The sequence below is a fragment of the Salmo trutta genome, chromosome 3 (genome assembly GCF_901001165.1).
Source record: "Salmo trutta chromosome 3, fSalTru1.1, whole genome shotgun sequence".
NCBI lineage: Eukaryota > Metazoa > Chordata > Actinopteri > Salmoniformes > Salmonidae > Salmo > Salmo trutta.
Genome location: NC_042959.1, coordinates 13,331,544 through 13,351,670, shown reverse-complemented (window position 1 = coordinate 13,351,670; position 20,127 = coordinate 13,331,544). Strand labels below are relative to the sequence as shown.

At 44.1% G+C, this 20,127-nt stretch overlaps 1 protein-coding gene across 1 annotated transcript in view; it reads left to right on the top strand.

Moving 5' to 3' along the window:
* The window catches only part of LOC115168483 (glutamate receptor 1), a gene marked incomplete in the record, with an annotated part of 136,381 nt that overhangs the window by 59,484 nt on the left and 56,770 nt on the right, over positions 1 to 20,127 (top strand). Inside the window, 5 exon segments of the mRNA XM_029723817.1 lie at positions 659 to 712; positions 7,961 to 8,119; positions 9,084 to 9,251; positions 12,509 to 12,613; positions 12,839 to 12,952. Of these exon segments, the coding sequence (XP_029579677.1) occupies positions 659 to 712; positions 7,961 to 8,119; positions 9,084 to 9,251; positions 12,509 to 12,613; positions 12,839 to 12,952 (600 nt within the window).

The window sequence follows — 20,127 nt, the reverse complement described above, 5'->3', positions numbered from 1 at the left end:
TTCAGACTTCAACCGTAGATAACAATGACCTAGCAAATTACATAGGTTGTCACTCAACTAGTAAAGCCTAATTTCATGCAAGCCATTTTAACATTTGAATGCTGAAGGTGCTGTGCAGATGTACCAGATCAGAGACAGGCTGTCTACCTCAGATTGGTCAGCATGCGAAGCTGGGCACAGTGCACAGTTTGACTAGACTACTGATGTTCCCTGGGGTTGTTCTGCATGCAAAATGACTTGTAGATCAATGACTGTCAACACAGTTACATGCTTAGTTTGACGTTGAAGGAGAGGACGCATCAGTTATGAATATGAGTCTTTTTGGAAGTTACAAAGAAATTAATATGAGCAACAACAAAAAATGTGAAATTTGATTCAGAAGGTTTGAATGGATTTTCTGACCGATGCATGTTACATTTGGTGTGATGAAGTCATGTTTGAAAGGATTTTGTGATGTATATTTGTATGCATGGGATGAGACTACAGGAATGATTATACTGAATATTTATATTTTAGAGTCACTGCTGTTACAATGTCTTACCCTAGTTGGTGTCTCTTCTGCCCTGGCCAAGGTCACTACATGGGAACAGTGTACTGAACACACACAAGCCCCTCCCCAGTCATGGCCATCCTAAAGATTTTTCTCTGTGTGTTCCAGATCGTTGAACAGGGGAAGAATGCTAAGAGTTACCACTACATCCTGGCCAACCTGGTAAGATTTCTCTCTCTCTCTCGCTCTCTCGCTCTCTCGCTCTATACATATAACTCGCTCGCTCTTGCTCTCTCTCGCTCTCTCTCTCTCGCTCTCTCTCTATACATATATCTCGCTCTCGCTCACTCTCTCTCTATACATATATCTCGCTCGCTCTCGCTCTTGCTCGCTCTCGCTCTCTCTCTTGCTCTCTCTCTCTATACATATATCTCGCTCTCTCTCGCTCTCGCTCTTGCTCGCTCTCGCTCTCTCTCTCGCTCTCTCTCTCTATACATATATCTCGCTCTCGCTCTCTCTCTCGCTCTCTCTCTCTATACATATATCTCGCTCTCTCTCGCTCTCGCTCTTGCTCGCTCTCGCTCTCTCTCTCGCTCTCTCTCTCTATACATATATCTCGCTCTCGCTCTCTCTCTCGCTCTCTCTCTCGCTCTCTCTCTCGCTCTCTCTCTCTATACATATATCTCGCTCTCGCTCTCTCTCTCGCTCTCTCTCTCGCTCTCTCTCTCTATACATATATCTCTCTCTCGCTCTCTCTCTCGCTCTCTCTCTCGCTCTCTCTCTCTATACATATATCTCTCTCTCGCTCTGTCGCTCTCGCGCTCTCGCGCTCTCGCGCTCTATACATATATCTCGCTCACTCCCTCGCTCTTGCTCTCTCTCGCTCTCGCTCTCTCTCTCTCTCTCTCTCTCTCCCTCTCTCGCTCTCGATCTATACATATATCTCGCTCTCGCGCTGTCGCTCTCGCTCTCTCTCGCTCTCTATACATATATCTCTCTGTCTCGCTCTCTCTCTATACATATATCTCTCTCTCGCTCTCTCTCTATACATATATCTCGCTCTCGCGCTGTCGCTCTCTATACATATATCTTGCTCTCTCTCGCTCTCTCTCTCTCTCTCTCGCTCTCTCCCTCGCTCTTGCTCTCTCTCGCTCTCTCTCTCTCGCTCTCTCTCGCTCTCTCTCTCGCTCTCTCTCTATACATATATCTCGATCTCGCTCTCTCTCGCTCTCTATACATATATCTCGCTCTCTCGCTCTCTCTCTATACATATATCTCGCTCTCTCGCTCTCTCTCTATACATATATCTCGCTCTCTCTCTATACATATATCTCGCTCTCTCTCGCTCTCTCTCGCTCTCTCGCTCTCTCTCACTTTCTCTCTATACATATATCTCGCTCTCGCTCGCTCTCGCTCTCTCTCGCTCTCTCTCGCTCTCGCTCTATACATATATCTCGCTCTCGCTCTCTCTCTCGCTCTCTCTCTTGCTCTCTATACACATATATCTCTCTCTCGCTCTCTCTCTCTCTCGCTCTCTCTCTCTCGCTCTCTCTCTCTCGCTCTCTTTCTCTCTCTCTCTCGCTCTATACATATATCTCGCTCGCTCTCCCTCTCTCGCTCTCGCTCACTCTCGCTCTCTCTCTATACATATATCTCGCTCTCGCTCTCTCTCTCTCTCGCTCTCTCTCTATACATATATCGCTCTCGCTCTCTCTCTCTCTCTCTCGCTCTCTCTCTATACATATATCTCGCTTTCTCTCGCTCTCTCTCTATATATATATCTCGCTCTCGCTCTCTCTCTATACATAAATCTCTCTCTTGCTCTCGCTCTCTCTCGCTTTCTCTCTATACATATATCTCGCTCTCTCCCTATACCTATATCTCTACTATCTCAATACTGTATCTCTCTACTGTATCTCTCGCTCTCTCTCTCTATCTCTCTTTCGCTACTATCTCAATACTGTATCTCTCTACTGTATCTCTCGCTCTCTCTCGCTATCTCTCTCTCTACTATCTCCCTGCTGCATATCTCTGCATATCTCTCTCTCTCTTATCTCTCTATCTCTCTTATCTCTCTCTACTATCTCCCTACTGCATAGCTCTCTCTCTCTCTACTATCTTTCTACTGTATCTATCTCTTGCACTCTCTCTCTCTATATATATATCAATTAAATGATATTCAAATTGATTTATTTGCATGGGAAACATACATTATGTTAACATTGCCAAAGAAAGTGAAATAGATAATAAACAAAAGGGAAATAAACAATTCAAAATGACAGTTAACATTAGACTCACAAAAGGAGGTTAGGAAGTGCAGCTTAGTTTCCACCTCAATTTGTGGGCAGTGTGCACATAGCCTGTCTTCTCTTGAGAGCCAGTACTGCCTACAGTGTCTGTACATAGTCAGAGCTTTCCTTAATTGTGGGTCTGTCACAGTGGTCAGGTATATCTCTATATCTCTCTCTATATATATATATCTTTCTCTCTATCTCTCTACTGTATCTATCTCTATTTCTCTACTCTACTATCTCTCTCTCTGTGTAATATATCTGATACATCCCAAGGTATTGCATCTAGCTCTTAGTCTCACGGCATTCATACATTTTTCTCCAATGTCAAATTTTGAAGTTGTTGCAAATGTCAAATTTCAAAAGGTTAAGTTTAGGCATTAACTACAAATATTTAAGGTTAGGCATTAACTCCTAACGGTTAAGGTAAAGGTTAAGGTTTGGCATAGGCTTAAAACAAAAATCTAAAAAACAACTTTTTTATGGCTGAATTTGAACCAGAAATCTTATGCTTATGCCCATCCACCATCCACGTTCACAACACCAAAACTGAAACTTACTTGAAGGTAACAGAGCTCACTGTTGCCCCTAGTGGCCAGTTTCTATGTCATCTCCCAACGCCCTCAGACATGGATGGACGTCGAATACTGACTTGTATCACAGGTGACGTGGCTGGGTATCTCTCTAGAGTCAACATGATATTGAAACTGCAATAAGACATACAATATGGTCAAATGTGACTTCCTTTTCTTATAAAAATACATTTTATCAAGACAAATATGATTCTTCATGTTCTGAATCGTTCAGTGGGTTCTTTCATTAAATCTAAAGAGTCTTATTTCGTAACATAATACATCCAATAATAAGCAGCGAGCTCTGTTGACAGTTCGTTGCTGCTTCTCGCAGCGAGTTTTGAGGATTTGACAAAAAGCTAAATTAACATGAGACGAGCCTAATTAAATGCAAAAGGATGTGAAAAGAAAAAGCTTATGGAACGCTCAGTGGTTCGTTGACATTTCCCAGAGATACGCTTGTTTTTCTTAGAAATCTTTGAAAAATAACTGGAACCTCCCATTAATATGAACTCCATATACTAATATCTACTAATATCTGAAAATGCTTCATGTCATGTCTCAAAATCAATATCTATCTTGCCTCTAGTGTTTTATGTCCTCCGTATTGGAGAAGAAAGATGGCGAGTTCAACGGCCTGTCAGTTAGCCTTAATTCTCACTCAGCATTCAACCCAGATGACAATTCTATTTTCCTGATTTTTGAACACTTTTTTCCTCTGGCCTCCAGTGATTAAGCCACCCTGATCTTGGCCATCCTACAAGGCTAAAACCACCTTTGTATGGATTATGATAGAGACATTTGTTTTTTATTAAAAGGCGTTTCCACGCAATGAATATATTATTTTACCTATTGGTCAAAAGATGGGTTTTGATTGGACACCCTACATACAACTGGAACTATTCATTACAAGCACCAAATCCGTTTCAGGTTTCTCTGAAGGGATACAACAGATTCCACTGCTCACATTTCTTCCCTCTTCAGCGACTAACTCTAGAGAGAGATACTAACAACTATGCCCATCGAAATAATCCTCTACAAACTCTCTGTATCAACGTCTCTGTAGTCTACTGAGTCAGATCATTCATACTGCCACTAATAACCTGCTGCTGGTAGAGCCTTCGAAAAGGAATGGAAACCCCTGCCTTGATTGACTGACTGGGACAATACAGAGTGCTGCAGAGCCCACACACTCAGGCACACACACACCGACACACACACGCTCAGCCGCCAGCCACTGAGATACAGACAGATAGACAGTAGAGGGTCAGTGAGTAAATGTGTGCAGGGTAATGTGCATTAGCTGTCTTTGTCCGCTGTGATCGTCCCAGGGCACCGCTCATACAACCTCCCCAAAGACACTAAAAACAGCAGAAAATGGATGTCAACAGAATGCACGTTGTGTTCCAAATGGGACTCTATTCCCTTTATAGTGCTCTACTTTTCCCCTTTATAGTGCACTATATAGGGAACAGGGTGCCATTTGGGATACACACATGGTAATAACAACATTAATATGCTGGCTCACTGCTGGGACTATCTCAATCTCTCTCTCATCTGGTCAATTTGTTAGATTGAAGTGTAAATTAGAAAGCTGTGAAAGCAATAAAGTTTGGTACCAAACCACCTGCAATCTCCATAATGGCTCTATTAAAATTACTATTCTGTGTTCTACCTTAGCACAGCTATCGTATGTGTGTGTGTGTGTGTGCCTGCTTGTCTGCCTCTATGAGAGGGGGAAAGTGTGTGTGCCTGTCTGTGTGTGTGTATGTCTCCATCTCTTAGTCGTTCTGTGTGTGTCTAGGAGGTCTATATCAAATGTTTCCACCTCCGTGTCCATGAGGAGCGGTTTCTATAGTAACCTGCTCAGCTCAGTGCACTGCATTAGCTAACACATGGAGCAGAAAAATACACACATCTCTTCTTCTCTTCTCTCTCATTCTCTCTGTCCTCTGACCATTCAACTGAGACATATGGGCACCTGGTTCGGTTGATACTTCAGGGAGAAGGAAGAGTACAGTGGAGGAGAGAGAGGACAGTGGAGGAGAGGAAGAGGAAAGGAGAGACGGAGAGGAGAGGGAGAAGGGAGGGAGGAGATGAGAGGGAGAAGGGGTACGAGGAGGGTGGAAAAGGAGAGGAGTGGGGGTTAGGGGGTGGAGGGAGCAGGGAGCAGGGCCCATTAGGCAGAAGGGGAAGAGGGAGGAAGAGAAGAGAAGAGGAGAGAAAGAGAAGAAAGCTCTGATTGATGGCGTTAAGAATACCAGACCACAGAAAGTTTCATCAAAGGGCAGGCAGGGATCAATATAATAAGGGTTGCCTGTGGTTCTGGAACTTCTACCAGACAGACAGTCACAGTCGGAGGCTGAAGGTCAGAGCAGTTGACAGCACCACTTTCACTACCAATCACAAAGATCTGAGGCTGTGGAGTTCACTTGTTCAGTCTCCTGCTGTACATCAGTCTTTCTGTGTCTCTGTGTGTGACTACTTCTGTCTGTACATCAGTCTTTCTGTGTCTCTGTGTGTGACTACTTCTGTCTGTACATCAGTCTTTCTGTCTCTCTGTGTGTGACTGCTTCTGTCTGTACATCAGTCTTTCTGTCTCTCTGTGTGTGACTGCTTCTGTCTGTACATCAGTCTTTCTGTGTCTCTGTGTGTGACTACTTCTGTCTGTACATCAGTCTTTCTGTCTCTCTGTGGGTGACTTCTTCTGTCTGTACATCAGTCTTTCTGTCTCTCTGTGGGTGACTTCTTCTGTCTGCATCTGATTCACCATGCAGACAGATTGATTACCTGCTGAGGGGGTGAATCTGCCTTCTGTCTCTCGCTACTTACTCTCTCTCTCTCTCTCTCTCTGTCTTCTCTTTCTCCCTCCCCCATCTCAATCCCCCCTCTCTCTCGGTCTCTCTCTCTCTGTCTCTCTCTGTGTCTCCCTCTCTCTTTGTCTCTTTGTCCGTCCGTCCGTCCGTCTGTCTCTCTTTCTCTCTCAATTCAATTCAAGGGGCTTTATTGGCATTGGCATCTCTCTCTCTGTCTGACTCTCTATCCTATGTGTTTATCCCAATGAGTCAAAGCAGGACATACGGTTGTCTATGGGGATAGTGTATGTGCAGGGTGTAGTGCTCTACACAGAGTTACCTTACAGGGTTACTGTACTTCTGTACATGGCTGCCATGGACCAATCCCGGTGGAACTGTACGATTCTAAAATAGAACATTGAGTTCACTAGTGTTCTGGAAACACACCCCTCCAAGAACAGTCAGAGGGATTCTGTACCATGGAGCCTAGCAGCAGTTCCAGAGGTGTGCTTCCATTGTGTTCCACAGTGTTGAAGGGTTCCAGGGAAGTGCTTCCATTGTACTTCACAGCACGGAGGTCCAGGATTAACACAACTCTATCAGGGATTAAACCTAGACCTCTCCCTCAACCTTACAGATCTTGTCTGTTTCATTCTCTACTTTCCTCCTTCTCGTCCCTCGTTACCTCCTTATTTTCAGGCTGGGGCAGGGATAAGAGCTTGCTCTGAGGGATTTGCCATTTCCATTAAGAGATTGACCCTGGCATTCTCTCATTCTCTCCCTGCTTTAGTTTCAACCAGGAATTACAATGTAGAGCCACTGCACTGCTTTGGCCTTTGTACAGAACACTCTCTCATCACGTATACACTTAACAATTCTCCCTCTTTCTCTTGCGCTGCCTCTCTCTCTCTCTCTCCTTCTCTCGCTCTTTCTATGGCCCTCCCTTCCTCCCTCTCTCTCTCTCTCTCTCTCTCTCTCTCTCTCACTCTCCCTTTCTATGGCCCTCCCTACCTCCCTCCCTACCTCCCTCCCTCCATCTCTTTCTCTCTCTCTCCTTCTCTTGCTCTTTCTATGGCCCTCCCTACCTCCCTCCCTCTCTCCATCTCTCTCTCTCTCTCTCTCTCTCTCTCTCTCTCCCTTTCTATGGCCCTCCCTACCTCCCTCCCTCCCTCTCTCCATCTCTTTCTCTCTCTCTCCTTCTCTCGCTCTTTCTCACACTCTCACTGTAGCAACGCACCATAAATCTGATTATACATTTATCTTTCTGAATATTGATCTCTCACATTTAATATTGGAGTGGTTTCTCTTTTAACATAGGATTTCTGATCCCTGTAGTATTACCGTTACACCCAAGGTCATTTATTTTACCACTGAAGTAGTATTAGTAGTTAGTATTCTATTAACAGAAGCATACTGGCTGCCAGCTCTGTATCCCTCTATATTTCTACACGATGCTTGGTTTTAAATCATTCACTGTGAGCTGTAGGACACCTATTTACCCAAGTCTCCTGTTGAAAAAGTAACCTTCATATTTCTTCACTTCATCCTAAAGACATGACTCTAAAAATGGAACTAGAGAAAGAAATTGATTCCTCAAAATGTTTAACTTGTTTTTCTGTCTCTGTCTGTCTTTTTCTGTCTGTCTGTCTGTCTGTCTGTCTGTCTGTCTGTCTGTCTGTCTGTCTGTCTGTCTGTCTGTCTCTCTGTCTCTCTGTCTCTCTGTCTCTCTGTCTCTCTGTCTCTCTGTCTCTCTGTCTCTCTGTCTCTCTGTCTCTCTGTCTGTTTGTCCTCTCTGCATCTTCTTCCTGTCAGGGTTTTCTGGACATTGATCTAACGGACCTGAGGAAAGGTGGGGCCAACATCACAGGCTTCCAGCTGGTCAACTACACAGAGCAGAACGTCAGCCGTACCATTCAGCAGTGGATGGAGTTCGAGAACAAAGACACCAAGTTCCCCAAGAGACGCCTGAAGGTCCTACACTCCACATACATGCACACACTAGTCTCTTTAGACAGACGGGTTGCAGCTCTCAATGTTCCAATGCTCCAGCTTAACACGTCTGTGCAAGTTCCGGCGTCCGTTGGGACAGAGAGTACGAGTTGGAAATTGGAAGCGATTCTCTGGTCACCTCACTGCCATATCATGCCGCTTCTGTATCTATTTCCGGCAGCATTTTAAGCCCTGCTTCCCAAACTCGTGATTTGTTGAGAGTATGTCTGAAGAGGACCCTCCCTGGTAGATTTTTTCCCCCCTTTGAAATGTCCAAGAAAATCCAACATTGACCCCAGACCTTGTGCGGTTGCCTATCTTACGTTGCTCCATGGTCTGGGAGCATCGGAAGCACGTGCACATGTACACACCTAAACGCACACACCCACTTAAAGGTACACTTAGGGCCATCTCTGCTCTGATCTCTCTATAATGGTCTCTGCTCTGATCTCTCTATAATGATCTCTGCTCTGATCTCTCTATAATGATCTCTGATACTCTGATCTCTCTATAATGATCTCAGCTCTGATCTCTCTATAACGGTCTCTACTCTGATCTTTCTATAATGATCTCTGCTCTGATCTCTCTATAATGATCTCTACTCTGATCTCTCTATAATGATCTCTACTCTGATCTCTCTATAACGGTCTCTACTCTGACCTCTCTATAATGATCTCTACTCTGATCTCTCTATAATGATCTCTACTCTGATCTCTCTATAATGGTCTCTGCTCTGATCTCTCTATAATGATCTCTGCTCTGATCTCTCTATAACGGTCTCTCACCTTCCTCTTGAATTAGTTTTATCATGACCAAACCCTCTCAATATGTGTTGTTTTAAGTGTAATGAGGATGTGTCTCTCTCTTTCTCTCTCTCTCTCTCTCTCTCTCTGTCACTCTCTCTCTCTCTCTCTCTCCCTCTGGCTCTTGCTTTCTACGTCTGTAGTACACCGGAGCGTTGACATATGATGGGGTGAAGGTGATGTCTACAGCATTCCAGAACCTTCGGAAACAGAGGATAGACATCTCTCGACGTGGCAACGCAGGCGAATGCCTCGCCAACCCGCCGGCACCCTGGGGCCAAGGCATAGATATACAGAGAGCCCTGCAACAGGTACACCCACACCCACACTACTCTGCTGCTAGAAATGAGGGATACATCCACTCACTCTTACACACACACACACACCACACACACACACACACACACACACACACACACACACACACACACACACACACACACACACACACACACACACACACACACACACACACACACACACACACACAAGCACAACAACATACACAGACAAGCTCCTGAGGGATCCTCATAGAATATGATAGGAGTTTCATAATGCAATGTTCTGAGATGGGAATGAAATAAAGTATTACAGACAGGGTGACAGAGCAGCCAGGTCACTCAAGATTCAAGTCAACACATGTCCTCAAACATTTCCTTAGTTAATTAAGGGCATCATTTTACGGTAGTTTGCAAGCATGTACAAAAGAAAGAGTCTCTGGTTACCATGGAGATGACCTTATTCACATTTATTTTGGGAGATAAAACTTCTACATTCAAGACAGGATAATCAAATTGATTCAGAAGATAATAAAACATGTTTATATTACTTCCTAGCACGTCAAGCTAATTTACAGAGTAGGTAGCTAGCTCGCCAGCTAGCTTTTCAGCCATGGATTGTGCACCTTCCATTGTTTAGCTAAGTAGCTAACTAGATGGTGGATGTTTTCCTTTTGAAACTGGGGCAGATGAAAGCAATACTCACCTCCACAAATGCTGTTGACATTGATATCCATACTGAATGAGGCACTTAAGGGTTAAGGGAACTCATGGGCACACTTAAGTTTTTCACTTAAATTAAGGGGGAAATTCACCTTAAAATGTGTTGTCAAATCAAATCAAATGGTATTTGTCACATGTGCCGAATACAACAGGTCGCCAGCTAGCATACATATGGATATCAACCTTACAGTGAAATGCTTACTTACAAGCCCTTAACCAAAAACGCAGTGTTAAGAAAATACCTAAAAAAAAGTACGAAATAAAAGTAACAAGTAATTAAAGAGCAGCAGTAAAATAACAATAGCGAGGCTATAAACAGGGGGTACCAGTACAGAGCCAATGTGAGGGGGCTATATACAGGGGGTACCGGTACAGAGCCAATGTGAGGAGGCTATATACAGGGGGTACCAGTACAGAGCCAATGTGAGGGGGCTATATACAGGGGGTACTGGTACAGAGTCAATGTGAGGGGGCTATATACAGGGGGTACCAGTACAGAGCCAATGTGAGGGGGCTATACACAGGGGGTACCGGTACAGAGTCAATGTGAGGGGGCTATATACAGGGGGGTACTGGTACAGAGTCAATGTGAGGGGGCTATACACAGGGGGTACCGGTTCAGAGTCAATGTGGAACTGACTTAAAGTTATGGATGCGTTAAAGGAAACTTTAAGACAAAAGATGAGGGGGAAATTCACTTAAGATGTTTTATGCAACCATGCCCAGAATCTGAAGTCAGATTGGTCAAACCGATACGACCTTAGAGAGAGAGATAGAGAAACAGAAAAGAGAGGGCTCAGTAGGTTTTCAGACAACCTGAATAAATCCATGTTGCTGTGTGATTATCAGTAATTGCCCTAGACGTGCCTGCAGAGGAATATGCTGTGAACTGGATTGATGATCAATATCTGCTAGCAGTAGGGGGGCTGGTTTCTGATACTGACGATGTTACTATTTGGATGTAGTCATTTAGATGTTGTTGTATATTTCAGTTGACTTAAGCTTTTAAACAGACAGATCCTCTCTGAGTCTCACACTAGTCTCTCTGGTGTGGCTCTGTGGAACTGTGGTCTTAGTGATGCACACACACACACGGACACACACACACAAACACACACACACACACACAAACACACGGACACACACACACACACACACACACACACACACACACACACACACAAACACACAAACACACAGACACACACACACACACACACACACACACACACAAACACACAAACACACAGACACACACACACACACACAAACACACAAACACACAAACACACAAACACACAAACAAACACAAACACACACTCACACACGGACACACAAACACACACACAAACAAACACACACACACACAAACACACACACACACGGATACACAAACACACACTTGCACACCCTCTTGTGCGCACACACGTTCATCCACCTGCCTGAACACACACACACTGACACACACACACACACACACACGGACACAGGCACACACACACGGACACACGGACACAGGCACACACACACACAGTGTCTCCGCGGCTATGTCTAGCTGTCATCTGGTCCGAGTGAATGTAGACATCTGCCTGAGGGCAGAGAGGAGTTTGATGTTCCGCTCGCTCAATTAAACCCATCATTCTGCCAACACTAACATGCTGCACTGAACACACACTACACACACACAAACACTACACACTTAAACACATGCACACACTCACACACATACACTGAGTGTATAAAACATTAGGAACAACTTCCTAATATTGAGTTGCACTCACAACAGCCTCAATTCATTGGGGGCATGGTCTCTACAAGGTGTTGAAAGCTTTTCACAGGGATGCTGGCCCATGTTGACTCCAATGCTTCCTTTAGTTGGCTGTACAGTATGTACTTTGGGTGGTAGACCATTGTTGATACACACAGGAAACTATTAAGCGTGAGAAACCCAGCAGCGGTGCAGTTCTTGACACACTCAAACCGGTGCGCCTGGCACCTACTACCATACCCCGTTCAAAGGCACATAAATCTTTTGTCTTGTCCATTCAGAGGCTGACACAAACACAATCCATGTCTCAATATAAAAATCCTTCTTTAACCTGTCACCTCCCCTTCATCTGCACTGGTTGAACTGACTTTAACAGGTGACATCAATAAGGGATCATAGCTTTCACCTAGCTTCACCTGGTCAGTCTGTCATGGCAAGAGAAGGTGTACCTAATGTGTTGTACAATCAGTGCGCACACACACACACACACACACACACACACACACACACACACACACACACACACACACACACACACACACACACACACACACACACACACACACACACACACACACACACACACATAATACATACACATAATACACACACACATGCTCCAATGAACATCCAGACAAGGCTGTTGAAGAAACAGAACTCCAGATGATGTTTCCTGTCGATGAGGCTAATATAAGACTACTTTATTATGATTCCTACACCTAAAGACCTAGATGGTAACTGCTTCCTGTGTCTCTGTGTTATTGATGCTCTATTGATTCTGTCCCTCCCCGTGTGTTAGGTGCGTATCCATGGTCTGACAGGTCATATCCAGTTCAATGAGAAAGGACGCAGGACCAACTTCACCGTCAGTGTCATGGAGCTAGCCCCCTCTGGACCTAAGAAGGTGAGTCATGAGATCTGTAGGATCTTATAGAATCTAATGGGATCTAATGGGATCTAATGGGACCTTGTAGGATCTTATTTGATGTCAAGTGTGAGGACTCATGTCCAATAGTGTTTCATTGCAGTCTCATATTATATCTGTACAGTACAGTATCAGATCAAATCAAGGTTTCCTTCATAGCCCGTCAGTTTTTTCACTTGTCTGTTTATCTGGTATGTTTATCAGGTGGGCTACTGGAACGAGGACGAAAAGTACGTGAGCACAGCCACCTTCATGAGAGGAAGCAACGACAGCAGCTACGGCCTACAGAACAGGACCTACATAGTTACCACCATCCTGGTCAGTGTGTGTGTGTGTGTGTGTGTGTGTGTGTGTGTGTGTGTGTGTGTGTGTGTGTGTGTGTGTGTGTGTGTGTGTGTGTGTGTGTGTGTGTGTGTGTGTGTGTGTGTGAGTTCCTCTTAGCCCTGACAGGACATAAATTCCCACTGACACAGACAAATTTCCATCCCTACCGCTTCTTTTCTTCTCTCCTGGCCGCCCTGTTAGCCTATAGCCTGTTTCGTATTTCCGTCACATCGCAGACTCACAGAGACTTTACTCAGTAGTGATGTAATGTGAGAATGTGTTCTCCTCCCTGCTGCTTCCTTCGCTTCCCCAGGACCTTTGATGTCTCCAGCCCACAGAAAGGACCTCTAACTGGGGGTAGGGGGAAATGGGTGGTATGGAGGTTAGGCTCCAGGGCCTCTAGCTTTGGGTAGTGGGAGGTGGTAGGTGGGTGGTACGGGGGATATGTGCCAGGTCTGCATAGAGTAACTCACAACTACACACACAGGGAGAAGGGAGCTGGGCTAAGGTTTGTTTCAGGGAGAAGGGAGCTGAGCTAAGGTTTGTTCCAGGGAGAAGGGAGCTGGGCTAAGGTTTGTTCCAGGGAGAAGGGAGCTGGGCTAAGGTTTGTTCCAGGGAGAAGGGAGACTAGATGGAACAAACCTTAGCCCAGACTCCCAGGCCTCCAGTAGACCTCCATGGAGAGAGGTTAATGGGGTGAGGGATTTCAGCATCTTGCCACCCGCCTGTCTGTCCTGCAGAACCGGTTTAAGACGAGAGCTGCGAAGGGGGAAAGGCAAGCTGTGTGTGTGTACGCGTGTGTGTGTGGGCGTGCGTGTGTGTGTGGAGGAAGGGGGAAATGATAACTGTCCTTAATCTAGAAGGAAGGCTTGGTGCCTTCACAGGCAGACAAAGTGTTGTTTTAAGGCCAGGCTATGTGCTGGCTTTTAGTTGGGTTTTCCTTTAGTGGAATCTTGTCTTAGTTTTTTAGTTTTTATGTTTACTATGGGCACAACTGTAGAATACAACTAAATTGTCTTTCCAAGAGGAATCATTACACTATAGACTGGATACATGCCGTTCAAAACCCTCATCAACGATCAGACATTGGATATAGCTGGATGCATTAGAAGACATTGATTCTCTCTGCTTTCAGGATGTTAGTGTCACGATTGTCGTAAGGAGTGGACCAAAACGCAGCGGGAAAATGTATACTCATCTTTTTTTATTTTGAAGAAGGAAAAACAAAATAAACACGTTTACAAAACAAACGACTCCAAACAGTCCCATCGGGTGCAACAAACACTAAACAGGAAACAACTACCCACAAACCCCATAGAACAAACACCCCTATAAATAGGACCTTCAATCAGAGGCAACGAGAAGCAGCTGCCTCCAATTGAAGGTCAACCCAATAAACACCACATAGAAATAGACCAACTAGAAATAACATAGAAATACACTAACATAGAACATAACCCAAACAACCCCGAAACACCCTAAACAAACACCCCCTGCCACGCCCTGACAAAACTACAATAACAAACAGCCCCTTTACTGGTCAGAACGTGACAGTTAGGAAGGAAGGAAAGAAGAAAGGGTCCATAGAAGGAAGAACAGGTGCATTTCTTAAACATTTGTCCAAAGCCATGGTGTTCTGTGTGTGTGTTGCTACGCCGCCTGAGTGGCAGCCGGTGTCTATTGACATATTATAGGTCAGTGAGAGAGTGAGTCCTAGTGGACCTGCTATCTGTGTGTGTGTGTGTGTGTGTGTGTGTGCGTGAGTGAGTGCGTGTGTGTGTGCACGCAAATGTGTTTGTGTGTGTGTCTGTGTGAGTGGTGTGTGCGTGTGTGTGTGTATGTGGTATGTGGTATGTGTGTGTGTGTGTGTGTGTATGTGTGTGTTAGCCTGTCAAACTGCTCTGAAACTGACCTTTCCCTCCACTCCCTCCCTGGAGTCCTGTCGCTCTGCCAGAGGACCTAGAAGCTCTGTGTGTAGTGATGATTACCTTCCCCTGATCCGTAACCAGCAGGGGGACAGTTATTACCGTAACACACAGAGGAAAACTGGCCTGTACAGCAGCTGATAAAATATGGAATAAGGATTTGTGCGCTCAGTGCAGTCTTAGCTTAAATCTCTACTGCAGCTTGAAACGACTTGTGGGTATTGGTTCTCCTCCACTACTTCCTCCAGTGTACCATTAACCGTGAAGAAACCTGGTGGAAATGTTATGCTGAAGTATTGAAATTCCCACAGGAGAATGTGGTTTTCTTAACATTCTCTGAACAATTTGAGAACATTCCCAATGTCAAACCAGTTGAGAACGTTCCTAGAACACAACCAAAATTGGTATTAAATGTAACCATGTTTGAACTTCCAGGAAACATTCTGTTAACGTAATGAAATACAAAGAAAATCATTTATTTTGTCAAGTTCCTTAAATGTGCTGAGAATTCTCCAAAGCCAAGCAACTATCCTGCACCATTCCCAGAACGTTGTGGAAAGGTTGTATGCAAAATAACTATTGGAAAACCACACTCTCACCAAGCTCTAATGAACATATGGTTATTAGAATGTTATATGCTAGCTGTGTTTGTTCAATACGGGTTTGCCAGAAATGTCCTGGTATGGAGCAGGAGAAAGATAGAAGAAGAGACAGTGTGTGAGAGAGACACACAGAGAGAGAGAGAGGAGAGAGAGACACACAGACACACAGAGAGAGAGAGAGCAAGAGAGAGACACATAGAGAGAGAGAAGGAGAGAGAGAGACACACAGACACAGAGAGAGAGAGAGAGAGAGCAAGAGAGAGACACACATAGAGAGTGAAGGAGGGAGAGGGGGAGAGAGACACCCACAGGGAGAGAGAGAGAGACACAGAGAGAGAGAGAGGGAGAGACACACACACACAGAGAGAGGGAGAGAGAGAGAGACACACACACACAGAGAGGGAGGGAGAGGGAGAGAGAGAGAGAGTCACACACACACACAGAGGGAGGGAGAGAGAGAGAGTGAGAGAGAGAGAGAGAAAAGGAGTGAGTATAGGGCCTCAGGTGTCATGTCAGTTGTAATCTTGCCAGGATGTCCAATATCTCTGAAAAGGTCCAATTGGTTGTCTGGCTGGTAGAACAGGAATAGGATAACCCCTCAGAACAGAGGTGGGCTGGCAGTGATTGTCTGCTCTACCCTCACACACACACACACACACACACACACACACACACACACACACACAGTGTGTGGGCCACTAATAAACCTGTCAGTGTCAGGTTCACCAGGTGTCTTTGTGATGTCCACATAATGAACCCCCAGGCTCACCGACAGGCAGCACCTCCATAATGATCAAATATAATGATCTTTCTGGGTTGAATATTACTCCATGGTTATGAAAGGGCCATGCAGTCTAATGATATGTAATCACGAAATAGCTAATTGTGTAACTGACTAACTGTAGGTCTACTCCATGGTTGTGATAATATAATGATTTATTAAGATCAATTGTCTAATGATCTTCCTTGGTTTAATTGTAGGCCTATTAGCAATTATTATTCCACCGTGCTTGTGGCTTAATGATCAAACATGAAGCATCCTATTGAAATACCTCCCCAGGAGAGTTCCTCAATAGAACAAGGCTTTAGTAGCTCCATTTTATTCCATGACCGTGTTTAGCTGCTACTCTGTAAATTCTCCTGAATATGAAGCATACATCCCATCTATGGTCTCATCTTGAGAAAAGTGGTGATAAACTTTATGAGCTGGTAACATTTTATGTCTCACCTCCCCAGGGCTGTGTATGGATATTACATTATTCCAAAGTCCCTCTTTGCAAATATTATGACAGCTACTTATGAATGTTCTGGTACGAGCTCCTATTAAATCCATCCAATATTGATTTTCAATGTGACAATATTTGAACGGTATTGTAAACTTAAATGAATAATTGACCTTCTCTGAAAGGCCTACGGATTGGATGATAAAGAACCTGGTTGCCAGGTGTTATTTCTATAGTTTAATCAGTCTAAGTAGCAGCTGCATAAACGTTTGTGGCACAACAGATTACATCTCCATCCCTTCACTTCTCTGTCACTAACACATAAATCTTTCACGTGATGTGAAGGGTATTTTCGGAATAAAAAATCCCTAACATAAAATCTCAATGGCGATGCCATAATAAAAATCTCAGATATTATACATACAGTGCCTTTGGAAAGTATTCAGACCCCTTGACTTTTTTCACATTTTGTAAGGTTACAGCCTTTTTCTAAAATGAAATAGTTTTTTCCTCATCAATCTACACACAATACCCCATAAAGACAAAGCAAAATCAGGTTTTTAGAAATGTTTGCTAAAAAACGTATATATTTCATTTACATAAGTATTCAGACCCTTTACTCAATACTTTGTTGAAGCACCTTTGGCACCGATTACAGCGTTGATTCTTCTTCGATATGATCCCTACAAGCTTGACACACCTGTATTTGGGGAGTTTCTCCCATTCTTCTCTGCAGATCCTCTCAAGCTCTGTCAGGTTGGATGGGGAGCGTTGCTGCACAGCTGTTTTTAGGTCTCTCCAGAGATGTTCGATCGGGTTTAAGTGTGGACTCTGGCTGGGCCACTCAAGGACATTCAGAGACTTGTCCCAAAGCAACTCCTGCTTTGTCTGGGCTGTGAGCTTAGGGTCGTTGTCCTTTTGGAAGGTGAACCTTCGTCCTAGTCTGAGGACCTGAGCGCTCTGGAGCAGGTTTTCATCAAGGATCTCTCTGTTATTTGCTCCGTTCATCTTTGGCTCTATCCTGACTAGTCTCCCAGCCTCTGCCGCTGAAAAACATCCCCACAGCATGATGCTGCCACCACCATGATTCACCGTAAGGATGGTGCCAGGTTTCCTCCAGACGTGACGCCAGGCATTCAGGCCAAAGAGCTCAATCTTGGTTTCATCAAACCAGATAATCTTGTTTTTTCTCATGGTCTGAGAGTCTTTAGGTGCCTTTTGGCAAACTCCAAGTTGGCTGTCATGTGCCTTTTACTGAGGAGTGGCTTCCGTCTGGCCACTCTACCATAAAGGCCTGATTGGTGGAGTGCTGCAGAGATGGTTGTCCTTCTGGAAGGTTCTCCCATCTCCAGAGAGGAACTGTAGAGCTGAGAGTGACCATCAGGAACTGTCAGAGTGACCATCGGGTTCTTGGTCACCTTGGAAAAGTCTTGGTGGTTCCAAACTTCTTCCATTTAAGAATGATGGAGGCCCCTGTGTTCTTGGGGACCTTTAATGCTGCAGACATTTTTTGGTACCCTTCCCCGGATCTGTACCTTGATACAATCCTGTCTCGGAGCTCTACAGACAATTCCTTCGACCTCATGGCTTGGTTTTTGCTCTGACATGCACTGTCAACTGTGGGACCTTATATAGACAGTTATGTGCCTTTCCAAATTATGTCCAATCACATGAATTTACCACAGGTGGACTCCAATGACATTGTAGAACGATCTCAAGGATGATCAATGGAAACAAGATGCACTTGAGCTTAAAACCTCTTACATCTAGATGTTCCGCTAGCGGAACGCCTCGCCAATATCCAATGGTAGAGCGGGGCGCGAATTACAAACTCCTCAAAAATCCCAAAACTTCAATTTTTCAAACATATGACTATTTTACACCATTTTAAAGACAAGACTCTCCTTTATCTAACCACATCGTCCCATTTCAAAAAGGCTTTACAACGAAAGCAAAACATTCGATTATGTCAGGAGAGTACCCAGCCACACCCATTTTTCAAGCTAGCATATAATGTCACAACAACCAAAACCACAGCTAAATGCAGCACTAACCTTTGATGATCTTCATCAGATGACACTCCTAGGACATTATGTTATACAATACATGCATGTTTTGTTCAATCAAGTTCATATTTATATAAAAAAACAGCTTTTTACATTAGCATGTGACGTTCAGAACTAGCATACCCACCGAAAACTTCCGGTGAATTTACTAAATTACTCACGATAAACGTTCACAATAAACATAACAATTATTTTAAGAATTATAGATACAGAACTCCTTTATGCAATCGCGGTATCCGATTTTAAAATAGCTTTTCGGTGAAAGCACATTTTGCAATATTCTGAGTAGATAGCCCGGCCATCATGGCTAGCTATTTTGACACCCACCAAGTTTGGCACTCACCAAACTCAGATTTACTATAAGAAAAATTGGATTACCTTTGCTGTTCTTCGTCAGAATGCACTCCCAGGACTTCTACTTCAACACCCAATGTTGTTTTGGTTCCAAATAATCCATAGTTATATCCAAATAGCTCCAAATAGCTGCGTTTGTTCTTGCATTCAAGACACTATCTGAAGGGTGACGCGCTAGTGCGCATCGTGACAAAAGCATGTCAAACGCTGTTTAAAATCAATTTTTATGCGATTTTTCTCGTAAAATAGCGATAATATTCCGACCGGGAGACCTTGTTTTCGTTCAAACACTGAAAATAGAAAATGGTGTCTTCACATGCACGCATGCGCCCGTGTCATTGTTCTCAGAGCAACCACTTTCATAAACCCCTACCGTTTTTCGCCCAGGGACTGCAGAGTCATCATTCCCCGTTCTGGCGCCTTCTGAGAGCCTATGGGAGCCTTAGAAAATGTCACGTTACAGCAGAGATCCTCTATTTTCCATAAAGAGGCTATAGAAGGACAAGAAATGGTCAGAGAGGGCACTTCCTGTATGGAATCTTCTCAGGTTTTGGCCTGCCATATGAGTTCTGTTATACTCACAGACACCATTCAAACAGTTTTAGAAACTTTAGGGTGTTTTCTATCCACATCTACTAATTATATGCATATTCTAGTTTCTGGGCAGGAGTAAAAACCAGATTAAATCGGGTACGTTTTTTATCCGGCCGTGAAAATACTGCCCCCTATCCTAAACAGGTTCATTTCGAATCTCATAGCAAAGGGTCTGAATACTTATGTAAATAAGGTATTTCTGTTTTTGTTTTTTTCATTTGCAAAAATGTTTAAAAACCTGTTTTCACTTTGTCATTATGAGGTATTGTGTGTAGATTGCTGAGGATTAAAATAAAATCAATCTTAGATTAAGGCTATAATGTAACAAAATTTGGAAAATGTCAAGCGGTCTGAATACTTTCCGAAGGCATGTTGACACCTGCTCGTCAAACATCTCATTCCAAA